This window comes from Somniosus microcephalus, chromosome 29, assembly GCF_052327205.1.
Source record: "Somniosus microcephalus isolate GS21.2 chromosome 29, FLI_Smic_1.0, whole genome shotgun sequence".
NCBI lineage: Eukaryota > Metazoa > Chordata > Chondrichthyes > Squaliformes > Somniosidae > Somniosus > Somniosus microcephalus.
The window spans coordinates 5,548,952-5,562,555 of NC_141015.1; the positions used below are offsets into that span (position 1 = coordinate 5,548,952).

Consider the following 13,604-nt stretch of genomic DNA (forward strand, 5'->3'; position numbering starts at 1 on the left):
AACGGCCCCCGCTGGCAGAGCTGGGGGAGGAGAGCTCGCATGGGCCCTTCCTGTCGCTTTAAACACTGTGCGGGGAGAGGGGGAGGAGCAGGCAAGTGTTTACCACGCATGCTCAGACCTGTCTTCCTGACACTGAAATTAAATATAGCAACAACAACAACAACTTGAATATATATAGCGCATTAAACGGAATAAATAATCCCAATGAGCTTCTCATGAGCCTTATCAAAGAAACATTGACATCGAGACTGATAAGGAGATATTAGGAGAGGAGAACGCGACTCTGGACACACGTCAGTTGCTGCCAGTGAGTGTGAGAGCGACTCGAATCCTGTCCCTTAAGCGATTTGTCTCCCCAATACTTTATGGAACAATGGAGAGGAACAGGCTCTGTCAATCTCTGACACTGAACTGCTGGTGAGTGGGGAGTTTAATCAGTCTCTGCCTGTCTCCGCTGGGTGAGTCGCCGACAGATACGAGACAAGATCCCGGGCCTGTGTGACTGTAACCCTCTGTGTCTGTCTCTGTGCCTGGTGTGCAGGATCAATCCCCAGTCCCACTATCCCCCAGCCCTGCCTGTTATACCTGGAACGATGCTGAACCTCTCAGTCTTCGGTCTATTGAAACCGAGTTCAAGGCATGTGCGGTGAACAGGACGTCTCACTATTTCTGTGAATAATACTGTAATCTAAAAGCAGGCTAGGATCCACACAGCCAAAGTGTGACACGTTCCTGCCCCTAAATCTAGGTAACAGAGAGTGCGTGGGCCGCCTGGCTCAGAGTAGGAACATTCAGACTGATACAGTCAATTCAATTCAATTCAATTCAATTCAAATGCTTTATTGGCATGACAGTTTACAGGGAACCATATTGCCAAAGCTTACGGTGTCAAACAATTTTGACCTTCGTTGGGTACATACAATATTACTTTAAACAATATTAATTTATACAGTCGTTGTACATCATTGGGTACATTCTCTCTCTGTCTCTCTCTCTCTCTCTCTGGTTGCTGTCTCTGGGTGTTGAGAATGGAATTCATCGGACACCAGTTCCTCAGTTCTGTTCCTCAATTTCGGAGAGAGAGATAGACAGAGGCTGGATGGTTGGTGAGATCATAAATCAAATATATTCCTGCCTGCGAACAATTTAATACCTTCAATCCAGATTCGGGTGAACACAGCCAGAGCTGTGATTGGCTCCTGCCCTTGAATCTGGGGAACAGACACTGTGAGGAGCGCCGGCTTAAAGAGTGTTTAATACTGACTGAGCTGGGAAACTCCAACTAACCCCCAGAATCGGCAGCACACGCCGAGCGGAGAGGAAAACCTGTCCTGTGAACTGTAAATCTGGGAACAGATTGTGCTGTGAATGAGCAGAGTGAACACTGTGTCAGCGAGAGTGTGTTAAATGGGCGGGCGGGTTAGACTAATGTCACTGTGTTTGTGTGTCCGCACTCATCGCCGGATTTCAGAGACCCTCTGGTGTAAAATTCAAAGATTTCCCTGTCATAGGATCGCCCTGCTCCCCTGCTCAGTCCTGAAGTGGGAATTAAACGTGAAGTTTTAGTTGATTTCAAATTTCAGTCAAAAAGCAGAGAACATATCGGCGATCGGGTGAGAGAGCGTGATCAGTGCAGCAATGAAACGGCTTTAAATTGAAATTGCTGCCTTGAATTCTGATGAAACTTTCTCGACAGCAAACACCCCGGTCTTCGAGACAGAAAGAGGCCAGTCTGGGAATCTGGAGTGCCCGAGTTTAATTGGAATCGGAGAGTTAATGAGGAGAGAGAAACACAGAGAGGCTGGAGGGGCCGGGAGCTGACAGCAGGATGTCTCCGCCCCGTCCGCTCGCTGCCTCTAAGTTGCTCTGTGCCGCCGCCTCTCGTTTCATTTCTCACCCAGCTCTGACTGTCAGAGAGATTTTCCACAGAGTCGCGGACATGACTGAGACTGCAGCCGCCGAAACGGCTCCTCCTGCCGCCGCCGCTCAAATCCAGTCTCCCAGCAAGAAGAAGAAGGCGGCTCCCCGCTCCAAGCCAGCCGGTCCAACGTTGGGCGAGCAGATCCTCAAGGTTGTGGGGAGTGGCAGCGATCGCAAGGGGATATCGCTGGCCGCGATAAAGAAGGCTCTGGCTGCCAACGGCGTCGATGTGCTGAAGTTAAGTTCCCAGATCAGGTTAAGTATCAAGAGGAAACTGGAAAACGGCTCCCTGGAGCAGACAAAGGGCACGGGCGCCGCGGGTTCCTTCAGGCTCGCTAAAAAGGAATCCCAGCGGAAAGAGGGAAATAAGGTGAAGAATCCAGCAGCCAAGAAATCTCCAGCCAAGAAACCAGCAGCCAAGAAATCTCCAGCCAAGAAACCAGCAGCCAAGAAAACGATCATCAAGAAGGCATCAAAGTCAAAAAAGACAGCGATAGCGGCGTCTGGGAAAAAGGCGTCGGTGAAGAAGCCCAAGAGCCCCAAGAAAGCCACAGGCGGAAAGGTGAAGGCAGCCAAGAAGGTGGAAAAACCGAAGGCCAAGCCCAAATCAGCAAAGTCTCAGAAAGCAGCGAGCAAAAGAAAGTAAAAAGGACAACTTGTAAACATGTGAAACCAAAGGCTCTTTTCAGAGCCACCCACGTCTTTCCAAAAAGAGCTGATCGCGGAATCAAATGATCCATGTCCCGGGGCCGCGCTCAGATTCCCGATTGAAATCTTTTCAAATGAACCCCGGCTCCCTGGTGACTCGCTGACATTCGCTGCACCCACCCCTCCCCCAGTGTCTGCAATAAAACACAGAGAATGGGATGTCCGGGCCGAGACTCACTTACTGGGGGGGTGTTCGGCTCCAGGCTCAGTTCATGGTCATTTTCAGTTCACAGGTTCAGGGTGAGAGTCTCTGTGAGACGGAGACACTGGCAGAGATACCCCGCGTCACAAATCGAACCCCAACACATGAGATTCTCCAAATCACCTGGAATAAGGTGTTTGTAAACTGCTGAACCCGTCTGTGTGGGGAAGTGTGGGGAGAAGGAATAAGGTCTGAGATTGACATGGGAGGAGACGGGTCGACTTGTGACAGGAGGAACTGTATATAGGCGGGAATATTACTGATTGTTAATGGTAACAGGACCTTATTTAAAAGATTCTGGTTTCAGGGAACCCTTGAATATGAAGTCCAAGTCTGTAAGGGTTTGTGCGGAGCGCTGTGTTTCGGTTCTACTGTCGATAAACGGTTTGAATATGGCGATTGCAGAAAGCTGGAGGTGGAGCTGGAAGATCAGAGGCCGCTCTCTGCTCTGTCTGTCACTCTTGAAATTGTCTCCTCCCCTCCCGCTCTCTCGGTTTAATCTCTCACTCTGTCTCCTCCCCTCCTCTCTTACTCTGCGCTTTCTCAGTCAGGTGGGAGTCGGCTGTATATAAGAGCAGCCAGAAGCAGTTTGTTTTTCATTCAGCAGAAACTTTGACTGAACAATCATCATAACTGGACGAGGTAAAGGTGGCAAAGGACTGGGCAAAGGCGGAGCCAAGTGCCACCGTAAAGTGCTCCGTGACAACATCCAGGGCATCACCAAACCAGCCATCCGCCGCCTGGCTCGCCGTGGCGGTGTCAAGCGGATCTCGGGTCTAATCTACGAGGAGACCCGCGGGGTGCTGAAGGTTTTCCTGGAGAATGTGATCAGGGATGCGGTCACCTACACTGAGCACGCCAAGCGCAAGACGGTCACGGCCATGGATGTGGTGTACGCTCTGAAACGGCAGGGCCGCACTCTCTATGGATTCGGCGGCTGAACAACTCGACTCTTTCAACCAAACACAACACAAAGGCTCTTTTAAGAGCCACCCACCAGCTCACAGAGAGAGCAGCGACCTGGGAACGGGAGCTGGGGTAGATTGTTCAGAAATATTATTAACAGATATGTGATGTGTTCTGTAATCTTTGAATTTCGCTTTCGGTTGCACAAGGTTTATGGAGTTATTTCCTCAAGGCAATCTTGTTGTAAGAGGCCCCTTGGGTCGGAGCGATCATAATATGATCGAATTCTTCATTAAGATGGAGAATGAAGTAGTTGACTCGGAGACTAGGGTCCTCAATTTAAATAAAGGAAACTATGATGGTCTGAGGAGCGAGTTGGGTAGGATTGATTGGGGAATGGCACTCAAAGGGTTGACGGTGGATAGGCAATGGCTAACATTCAAAGACCGAATGGATGAACTACAAAATTTGTTCATCCCAGTTTGGCATAAAAGTAAAACAAAAAAGGTGACCCAACCGTGGCTAACAAGGGAAATTAGGGATAGCATAATGTCCAAGGAGAGGGCATATAAATTGGCCAGAAAAAGCAATAACCCTGAGGATTGGGAGCAGTTTAGGATTCAACAAAGGAGGACAAAGGGATTAATTAAGAAAGGGAAAATAGAATGTGAGAGTAAGCTTGCAGAGAACATAAAAACTGACTGTAAAAGCTTTTATAGATATGTGAAGAGAAAACGATTGGTGAAGTCAAGCGTAGGTCCCTTGCTGTCAGAATCGGGGGAATTTATAATGGGGAACAAAGAAATGGCAGACCAACTAAATGCATATTTTGGTTCTGTCTTCACAAAGGAGGACACAAATAACCTCCCAGAGATGCCGGGGAACATAGGGTCTGATGAAAGGGTGGAACTGAAAGAAATCAGTGTTTGTAGGGAAATGGTGTTAGGAAAATTGATGGGACTCAAGGCCGATAAATCCCCAGGGCCTGATAATCTACATCCCAGGATACTTAAGGAAGTGGCCCTAGAAATAGTAGATAGATTGCTGGTCATCATCCAGAACTCGATAGACTCTGTAACGGTACCCATGGATTGGCGGGTAGCTAATGTTACCCCACTATCCTAAAAAAGTGGTAGAGAAAAGGCGGGCAATTATAGGCCGGTAAGCTTGACATTGGTAGTGGGGAAAATGCTAGAGTCCATTATAAAAGATGAAATAGCAGAGCACTTGGAAAGCAGTGACTGGATCGGACAAAGTCAACACGGATTTTCAAAAGGTAAATCATGCTTGACTAATCTACTGGAATTTTTTGAGGATGTAACTGTTAAAATAGATAAGGGAGAACCAGTGGATGTGGTGTATTTGGACTTTCAGAAGGCTTTCGATAAGGTCCCGCATAAGAAATTAGCGTGCAAAATTAAGGCACATGGGATTGGGGGCAAGGTATTGACTTGGATAGAGAACTGGTTGGCGGACAGAAAGCAAAGAGTTGGAATAAACGGGTCATTTTCCGAGTGGCAGGCAGTGACTAGTGGGGTACCGCAAGGATCGGTCCTAGGACCCCAGCTGTTCACAATATATATTAATGATCTAGACGAGGGAATTGGATGTAATATCTCCAAATTTGCAGACGACGCAAAGCTGGGGGGGTGGGGGTGGTTATGCTGTGAGGAGGATGTCGTGAAACTCCAGCACAATTTGGACAGGTTGGGTGAGTGGGCAGAAACATGGCAAATGCACTATAATGTGGATAAATGTGAGGTTATCCACTTTGGTGGCAAAAACAGGAAGGCAGATTATTATTTGAATGGTAATAGTTTGGGAGAAGGGGAAGTGCAAAGAGACCTGGGTGTTCTTGTACACCAGTCGCTGAAGGTAAGCATGCAGGTGCAGCAGGCGGTTAAGAAGGCAAATGGTATGTTGGCCTTCGTAGCAAGAGGGTTCAAATACAAGAACAAGGATGTCTTGCTACAGTTGTACAGGGCCTTAGTGAGACCGCACCTTGAGTATTGTGTGCAGTTTTGGTCGCCTTACCTGAGGAAGGACGTGTACTTGCCATGGAAGGAGTGCAGCAAAAATTCACCAGACTGATACCTGGGATGGCAGGAATGACGTATGAGGAGAGATTGGGTCGATTGGGCTTATACTCACTGGAGTTTAGAAGATTGAGAGGGGATCTCATCGAAACCTATAAAATTCTGTCAGGCCTGGACAGACTAGATGCAGGAAGGATGTTTCTGATGGCCGGGGAGTCCAGAACCAGGGGTCATAGTCTAAGGATAAGGGGTAAGCCATTTAGGACTGAAAGTAGGAGGAATTTATTCACCCAGAGAGTGGTGAACCTGTGGAATTCTCTGCCACAGAGGGCGGTGGAGGCCAGTTCATTAAGTATATTCAAGAAAGAGTTGGATATATTTCTTAAGGCTAAAGGGATCAAGGGATACGGGGAGAAGGCAGGGACAGGGTACTGAATTTGGATGATCAGCCATGATCTCATTGAATGGCGGAGCAGGCTGGAAGGGCCGAATGGCCTACTCCTGCTCCTATCTTCTATGTTTCTATGGATTCCCACTCTCGGTGTACTCTTTTGTTCAGTACTTTAAACAAATTTGACTTTAAATTCAACAAACTTCAAATGACTTAAACAAATCAAATTAAAATTGTGTTGGCCGGGTTGATGATGCACTCCAGTCCCCGCGGCGCCCACCGGTCGCGGAAATACTCAAGCGTGCCCCCACTCTCGGTGTAAAGCCACATCGCGTCTACACATTTGTTCATTGTGCAGTTATACTGTAATGATTCTAATTTGAATAATTAGCCGGCTGGTCGGGCACAAGCCGTTGAATGGGTTACTGAAAAGAGTCCAAAATAACAACAGAAAATGCTGGAAAAACTCAGCAAGTCAGGCAACATCCGTGGAGAGAAATTTGAGTTGACGTTTCGGGTTTGACCCTTCTTCAAAACTGGAGAGAAAAGGAACTAGATCGAAGGCAGGGCTGCGATCGGACAAAAGAATAAAAGAACCAAAAGAAGTAAAAGAGCTTAGAAGCTAGACGAGATGGTAATAGGCTGTGATTAGGTGTAAAGTGTACTGGCAGGGCAAAAGATAGCTGCCAGGTGTGAGAGAGAAACAAAAGGAAAGGGGGGGGGGGAAAGGAAAGGAGTGGAAAAATATAAGTGAAAATGAAATAGGGGCCGAGGTTATGATCTGAAATTGTTGAACTCGATATTGAGACCGGAAGGCTGCAGACTGCCTAATCGGAAGATGAGGTGCTGTTCCTCGAGTTGCCTGACTTGCTGAGTTTTTCCAGCATTTTCTGTTGTTATTTCGGATTTCCAACATCTGCAGTATTTTGCTATCGTACTGAAAAGAGTCCAACTTGTGAATTATTTGCAGCCAGACGGTGGTGTCCGGCACTGATACTGACAGGGTTTGTGAAATTGTGAAATTTCAGTTCAAACATTCGGGGACCTGAAATTCCCGCAGTTTGAGCCGCTCTAACCCGACCATATTTCTGATTGGGGATCCGCCTCACAATCCCATTTCTTAACCAATCACAGAGCCACAGATTAGAAAGTAAGTATGTCATTGGTTGCAATTGTCGACCAGCCGAATAGTTTGAATTTTTTTGTTTTAGAAAAAGCCCGCCAATTCCAGTGCCGGAAAGAAGCGAATTAATCTAAAGTCTAATTTCAAGAACGATTTTAAAATCTCGGTCCTTTTGTTCTGTTATTTTGCGTTCACCGTCCGTAATTCCTGGCGCTGTTCTACGAACAGGTTTAATTTGTCAGCCTCTTATCTGTAACCGGCGGCAATAAGTCTCCATTCAGCAATCTAAAATGTGCCGAGTATCAGATCGCTCACTGCACAGTTCCCGAATGACAGATTATTGGCCAAGGCCCTTTTCACAGGCTCCACGGGGACAGAGAGAAGCGACTGAATTCTGATCCTCTCCCCTGAAAGCGGCGGCTAACGTCACAATGGGACGGGGGAGGGAAATTCTGAATGGGCTGGAGAGGAGAGGTGAGAGGAATCGAGTGGAAGAGCGGGAGATTGGCGCGGGTCCCTTTCCCCGCTCCTATCAGCATCAACAGCCCAGAGTGCGGGCAATGGGAAGGGCCCTTAAAGCACCAAGCCCAGCAAGTTACATTTACAACATTAAATGATTCTCGCAATGGTCCTTTCAATACGTGCAGAATAAAACCGATTTGTTTCAAAACGGTTATTTCCTGCACTAAAGCTGGCGGGCTTTTTGAAATGTGCGATTAATCCCAGCTCAGCCAATCGGGGCCTAGTTTACCAGCGTTTCATTGATTGGTTAGAGTTGGGTTTAAAGCGGCTGGGCGCCGGTCTCCAGCCAATCAGTGCTCGGGGCGGTCTCTCACTGAGTATAACAAGGCGGACACACAGCAGGCTTCGCATTAACAGTTTCTGTGTTCTAGATTGTGCTGAGGTTCGTTCAGAAAATGGCCAGAACCAAGCAGACAGCGCGCAAATCGACCGGAGGGAAAGCTCCTCGCAAACAGCTGGCAACCAAAGCGGCGCGGAAGAGCGCTCCAGCCACGGGCGGAGTGAAGAAACCCCATCGCTACAGACCCGGCACTGTGGCTCTGAGGGAGATCCGCCGCTACCAGAAATCCACCGAGCTGCTGATCCGCAAACTGCCCTTCCAGCGCCTGGTGCGGGAGATCGCTCAGGACTTCAAAACCGACCTGCGCTTCCAGGGCTCGGCCGTCATGGCCCTGCAGGAGGCCAGCGAGGCTTACCTGGTGGGGCTCTTTGAGGACACCAATCTGTGCGCCATCCACGCCAAGCGAGTCACCATCATGCCCAAAGACATCCAGCTGGCCCGCCGCATCCGCGGGGAGCGCGCCTAAACTCACCCTACCCGGCTCCAGACTTTAACACCAAATACAACAACGGCTCTTTTAAGAGCCACCAAATTAGCAAAGGAAAGAGCTGCGATCGGCGCAAGGCAAATTGGTCCCTGCACGCACCGTACAGGTCTTGTACTGTTAATGTAACTGGGAATTTATAAAGTGTGGACAGTGAATATCTGAGGGTGCGTTTCTAATTTAGGTTGAAATGTGAGTGAGCTGCCCAGGAGATTGAATAAACTCGGTCAGTGTGAGTCGGAAACTATAAGTGGGAGTTCTGATATTAAATTGATCCAACTCCACATACCGGGATAGATCCGAGAGAGAGAACGAGGTGCCTGAAGTCTGAATCTCACCTTTAAAACCAACTCTTAATGCGGGGACAGGTGGGAACTTTAGTTACTATTTGGAATATTTAAAAATTAACCAGAGCTGTAATTCTGGTTCGATCCTGTCCGCCAATTAAAAGAGGAAATGTTTGTATGGTTCAGGATGTATATACATTTCCCTATGGAATTAAAGTCCCAAGAAGGAACGGTAACCGCTCTCACTTTATACTCGGTTCTTAACATCCGTTCCAGCTCAGTCTATAAAAGTGAGGTTTCACAGATTATCGATGGACCCTTTGCACAGGCGCAGCTGCGGCAGTGAAACCAGATCTGGGAGTCCTGTAGGGAAGAGGGACAGAGGGTTCAAACTGCCCCCGTTCTGGTCTCTGTACGAACTATCATTCTGGGCTGCTACACTGCAGGAAGTCTCGGGTTAACAAACGGATTGACTCCCAACTGGCTATATAATTTTTTTTTTAAAAAAGGTCTTGACAGAGAACGAGGTGACTGAAATCCGAGTCTCATCCCTAAAACAAGCTTTTAATTCATCCGGTCTGAGAGCAAAGGGAAAGAGCGAGCAGGGACCGTTTTTGTATTTTACTGGAAGAGAAATTCAACAGCCACACTCAGGTCGAAACGGACTAAAACAGCTTATCTGAAAATTCCAAACTAAATCTGCAGCTGGAACTTTAAAAAAATGTTCTCAAAAACATTTGATCAGGAAATAATATAATTACAGTAAACTGAGAATAAACACAGCAAATTGCGTCGAAAGGGACTCGCGTTTGTGGAGTTCTTTCAGAGAGATTGTGGGTGGCTCTTAAAAGAGCCTTTGTGTTTTGGGTTTCTTCTTTCAGGACAGCGTGGAGTTTTACTTGGAGCTGGTGTATTTGGTCACCGCCTTTGTCCCTTCCGACACGGCGTGTTTGGCCAGCTCCCCGGGCAGCAGCAGGCGCACGGCGGTCTGGATCTCCCGGGAACTGATGGTGTGCCGCTTGTTGTAATGGGCCAGGCGGGAAGCCTCACCCGCGATGCGCTCGAAAATATCGTTCACAAACGAGTTCATTACACCCATGGCCTTGGAGGAGATGCCGGTGTCGGGGTGAACCTGCTTCATCACTTTGTAGATGTAGATGGAGTAACTCTCCTTCCTCGACTTTCTGCGCTTTTTGCCGCCCTTCACTGCCGGCTTAGTGACGGTTTTCTTGGCGCCCTTCTTGGCCACTGTTTTCTTTTCATCAACCATTCTCAAACTCGATTTCAACACAATATGACGCAATTCTGCTCCGGGCCCGGCTTAAATAGGCTGCCCCCCCCCGCCCTATGCTAATGAGGGATGGGTGAAGGCAATGGTTGTGATTGGCTGCTGAAGAGTGATGTCATTTTCCATTGTTCTCTGATTGGATACATAAAGAATCCAATCAGATTGCGTGTTTGCCACCAGCGCGCCCACTGCAGTCAGAAAGGTCATCCCAAGAGCAGAGGAAGATTCATCTGCCCATTCACCAATTCCCACACCATTCTGCAATGCCCCAAGCACACCTTTTCAGACGGGACAGCAATTTAGATGTACTTCTTCCAAACTGTGCACGATATACACGCCTTGCAGTGTGGTCCCCGCCACATTAGTTTAGTATCTGCCAGTTTCTAGGACTGTGTGTGTGCACGGGGAATAGTTCTATATCAGTCTCTTGTGATTTATGTAAGTGTGGGAATCATTCTCAATCTCAGTCTCTGTTACAGTATGTGAGTGTGGGATCCATTTGTTTCCTGTCCGTCACTGATAACATGTGTCAGGGTGGGATTCTATCTGTATCCGTCAGACTAAGGAGTCAATTACTGCTGTAAGGAGGGATGATATATTAGCGGGTTCCTCCAATGAGGCCATATGGGTAGAACTTAAAAACAAAAAGGGGTCAAGCACTTTGCTGGGAGTGTACTATAGGCCCCCAAACAGGGGGAGATAGAGGAACAGATATGTAGGCAAATCTCAGAAAAGTGTGAAAATAATAGGGTAATAATAGTGGGGGATTTCAACTTACCCAATATAAATTGGGATAGTCAGAGTGTGAAAGGCTTAGAGGGTGCAGAATTCTTAAAGTGCATCCAGGAGAGCTTTTTGAGCCAACATGTAGAAAGTCCTACAAGAGAGGGGGCGGTACTGGACCTAATTCTAGGGAATGTAGCCGGGCAGGTGGTGGAAGTGTCTGTAGGGGAGCATTTTGGCGATAGTGACCATAATTCGGTGAGATTTAAGGTGGTCATGGAAAAAGACAAAGACGGCCCGGAAATAAGTGTTCTAAATTGGGGGAAGGCCGATTTTAATAAGATAAGGCAGGATCTGGCCAAAGTGGACTGGGAGCAGCTACTTAAAGGAAAATCCACATCAAAACAGTGGGAGGCTTTCAGAATGGAAATAGAGAGAGTACAACGCCAACATGTTCCTGTAAAGGTCAAGGGTGGGACCAACAAGCAAAGGGAACCTTGGATGACAAGGGATATACAAAAATGCATTCGGAAAAAAAGGGGGGCTTTTGGCAGTTACAAAAGACAAAAGACGGAGGAAGCCCTAGAGGAGTATAAAAGGTGCAGGGGCATACTTAAAAAGGAAATTAGGAAGGCGAGGAGGTGCCATGAAATAACACTGGCGAGCAAAATAAAGGAAAATCCTAAGATGTTTTATAAGTATATTAAGGGCAAGAGGATAACCAGGGAAAGGGTAGGGCCCATTAGGGACCAAAGTGGCAAGCTGTGTGTAGAGCCAGGTGAAGTAGGTGTGGTTTTAAATGAATTTTTTGCCTCTGTGTTCACTATGGAGAAAGACGATGTAGACATAGAAGTCGGGCAAGGGGACTGTGACATACTTGAACATATTAGCATCGAGAGGGAGGAGGTACTAGCGGTTTTAGCAGGCCAAAAAGTGGATAAATCCCCAGGCCCGGATGAGATGTATCCCAGGCTGTTGTGTGAGGCAAAGGAGGAGATTGCAGGGGCTCTGACACAAATTTTCAGAACCTCTCTGGCCACAGGGAATGTGCCAGAGGACTGGAGAACAGCTAACGTAGTACCATTATTCAAGAAGGGTAGCAGGGATAAACCAGGGAATTACAGGCCAGTGAGCCTAACATCTGTGGTAGGGAAATTATTGGAAAAAATTCTGAGGGACAAAATTAGTCTCCACTTGGAGAGGCAAGGATTAATCGGGGATAGTCAGCATGGCTTTGTCAAGGGTAAATCATGTCTGACCAATCTGATTGAATTTTTCGAGGGGGTGACTAGGTGTGTGGATGAGGGAAATGCTGTGGATGTGGTTTACATGGACTTCAGTAAAGCTTTTGACAAAGTCCCGCATAGGAGACTGGTCAAGAAGGTAAGAGCCCAGGGGGCCTTGGCGCGTTGGATCCTAAACTGGCTGAGTGGCAGGAGGCAGAGGGTGATGGTCGAAGGTTGCTTTTGTGACTGGAAGCCTGTGTCCAGTGGGGTACCTCAGGGATCGGTGCTGGGTCCCTTGCTGTTTGTGATCTACATTAATGATTTGGATGAGAATGTAAAGGGTATGCTCAGTAAGTTCGCGGATGATACGAAAATTGGTGGGGTGGTAAATTGCGAGGAGGAAAGCCTCAGGCTACAGGATGATATTAACGGGTTTGTCAGATGGGCGGAAAAGTGGCAAATGGAATTTAACCCGGAAAAGTGCGAGGTGATGCATTTTGGATGGACAAATAAGGCAAGGGAATACACAATGAGTGGTAGGACCCTAGGAAGTACAGAGGGTCAGAGGGACCTTGGTGTACATGTACATAGATCCCTGAAGGCAGCGGAACAGGTAGATAAGGTGGTTAAAAAGGCATATGGGATACTTGCCTTCATTAGCAGAGGCATAGAATATAAGAGCAGGGAGGTTATGATGGAGCTGTACAAAACGCTGGTGAGGCCACAGCTGGAGTACTGTGTGCAGTTCTGGTCGCCTCACTATAGGAAGGATGTGATTGCTTTGGAGAGGGTGCAGAGAAGATTCACCAGGATGTTACCTGGGATGGAGCGCCTCAGCTATGAAGAAAGACTAAACAGGCTGGGGTTGTTTTCCTTGGAGCAAAGGAGGCTGAGGGGGGACCTGATTGAGGTGTACAAAATGATGAGGGGCATAGATAGGGTAGATAAAGAGGAACTTTTCCCCTTAGTAGGGGGGTCAATAACAAGGGGGCATAGATTCAGGGTAAGGGGCAGGAGATTTAGAGGGGATTTGAGGAGGAACTTTTTCACCCAGAGGGTGGTTGGAAGCTGGAACTCACTGCCTGAAAGGGTGGTAGAGGCAGGAACCCTCACAACATTCAAGAAGCATTTGGATGGGCACTTGAAATGCCATTGCATACAAGGCTATGGACCAAATGCTGGAAAATGGGATTAGACTGGACAGAGATTGATGGACGGCGCAGACACGATGGGCCGAAGGGCCTCTTTCTGCGCTGTAAAACTCTATGACTCTATGACTCTGGTACGGTGTGTCAGTGTTGGGATTCATTCTGAATCTGTCATTTTCTGGTAGTGTATGTGTGTGTGATTTGCATTCTGTATCTGTCTCTCACTGGGACGGTGTGAGTCTGAGATTCATTCTGCATCTGTCAGTCACTGGGACGGTGTGCAAGTCTGAGATTCATTCT

The 13,604-nt window shown here is 47.7% G+C and overlaps 3 protein-coding genes across 3 annotated transcripts; 2 read left to right on the forward strand and 1 right to left on the reverse strand.

Annotated features, from left to right (window-relative positions):
- Positions 1-1,939: 1,939 nt before the first annotated feature.
- LOC147098379 (histone H1-like) lies at positions 1,940-2,583 on the forward strand. Its single transcript, XM_085970025.1, has one exon. The coding sequence runs from the start codon at positions 1,940-1,942 to the stop codon at positions 2,564-2,566; it is 627 nt and encodes a 208-aa protein (XP_085826151.1). The 3' UTR covers positions 2,567-2,583.
- A 5,600-nt stretch (positions 2,584-8,183) lies between these two features.
- LOC147098380 (histone H3-like) lies at positions 8,184-8,654 on the forward strand. The gene has a single exon (XM_085970026.1). The coding sequence runs from the start codon at positions 8,204-8,206 to the stop codon at positions 8,612-8,614; it is 411 nt and encodes a 136-aa protein (XP_085826152.1). The 5' UTR covers positions 8,184-8,203; the 3' UTR covers positions 8,615-8,654.
- Positions 8,655-9,505: 851 nt separating this feature from the next.
- On the reverse strand, positions 9,506-10,201 carry LOC147098381 (histone H2B-like). The gene has a single exon (XM_085970028.1). It carries the CDS (start codon positions 10,187-10,189, stop codon positions 9,815-9,817), a length of 375 nt encoding a protein of 124 aa, XP_085826154.1. The 5' UTR covers positions 10,190-10,201; the 3' UTR covers positions 9,506-9,814.
- Between the last annotated feature and the right edge of the window lie 3,403 nt (positions 10,202-13,604).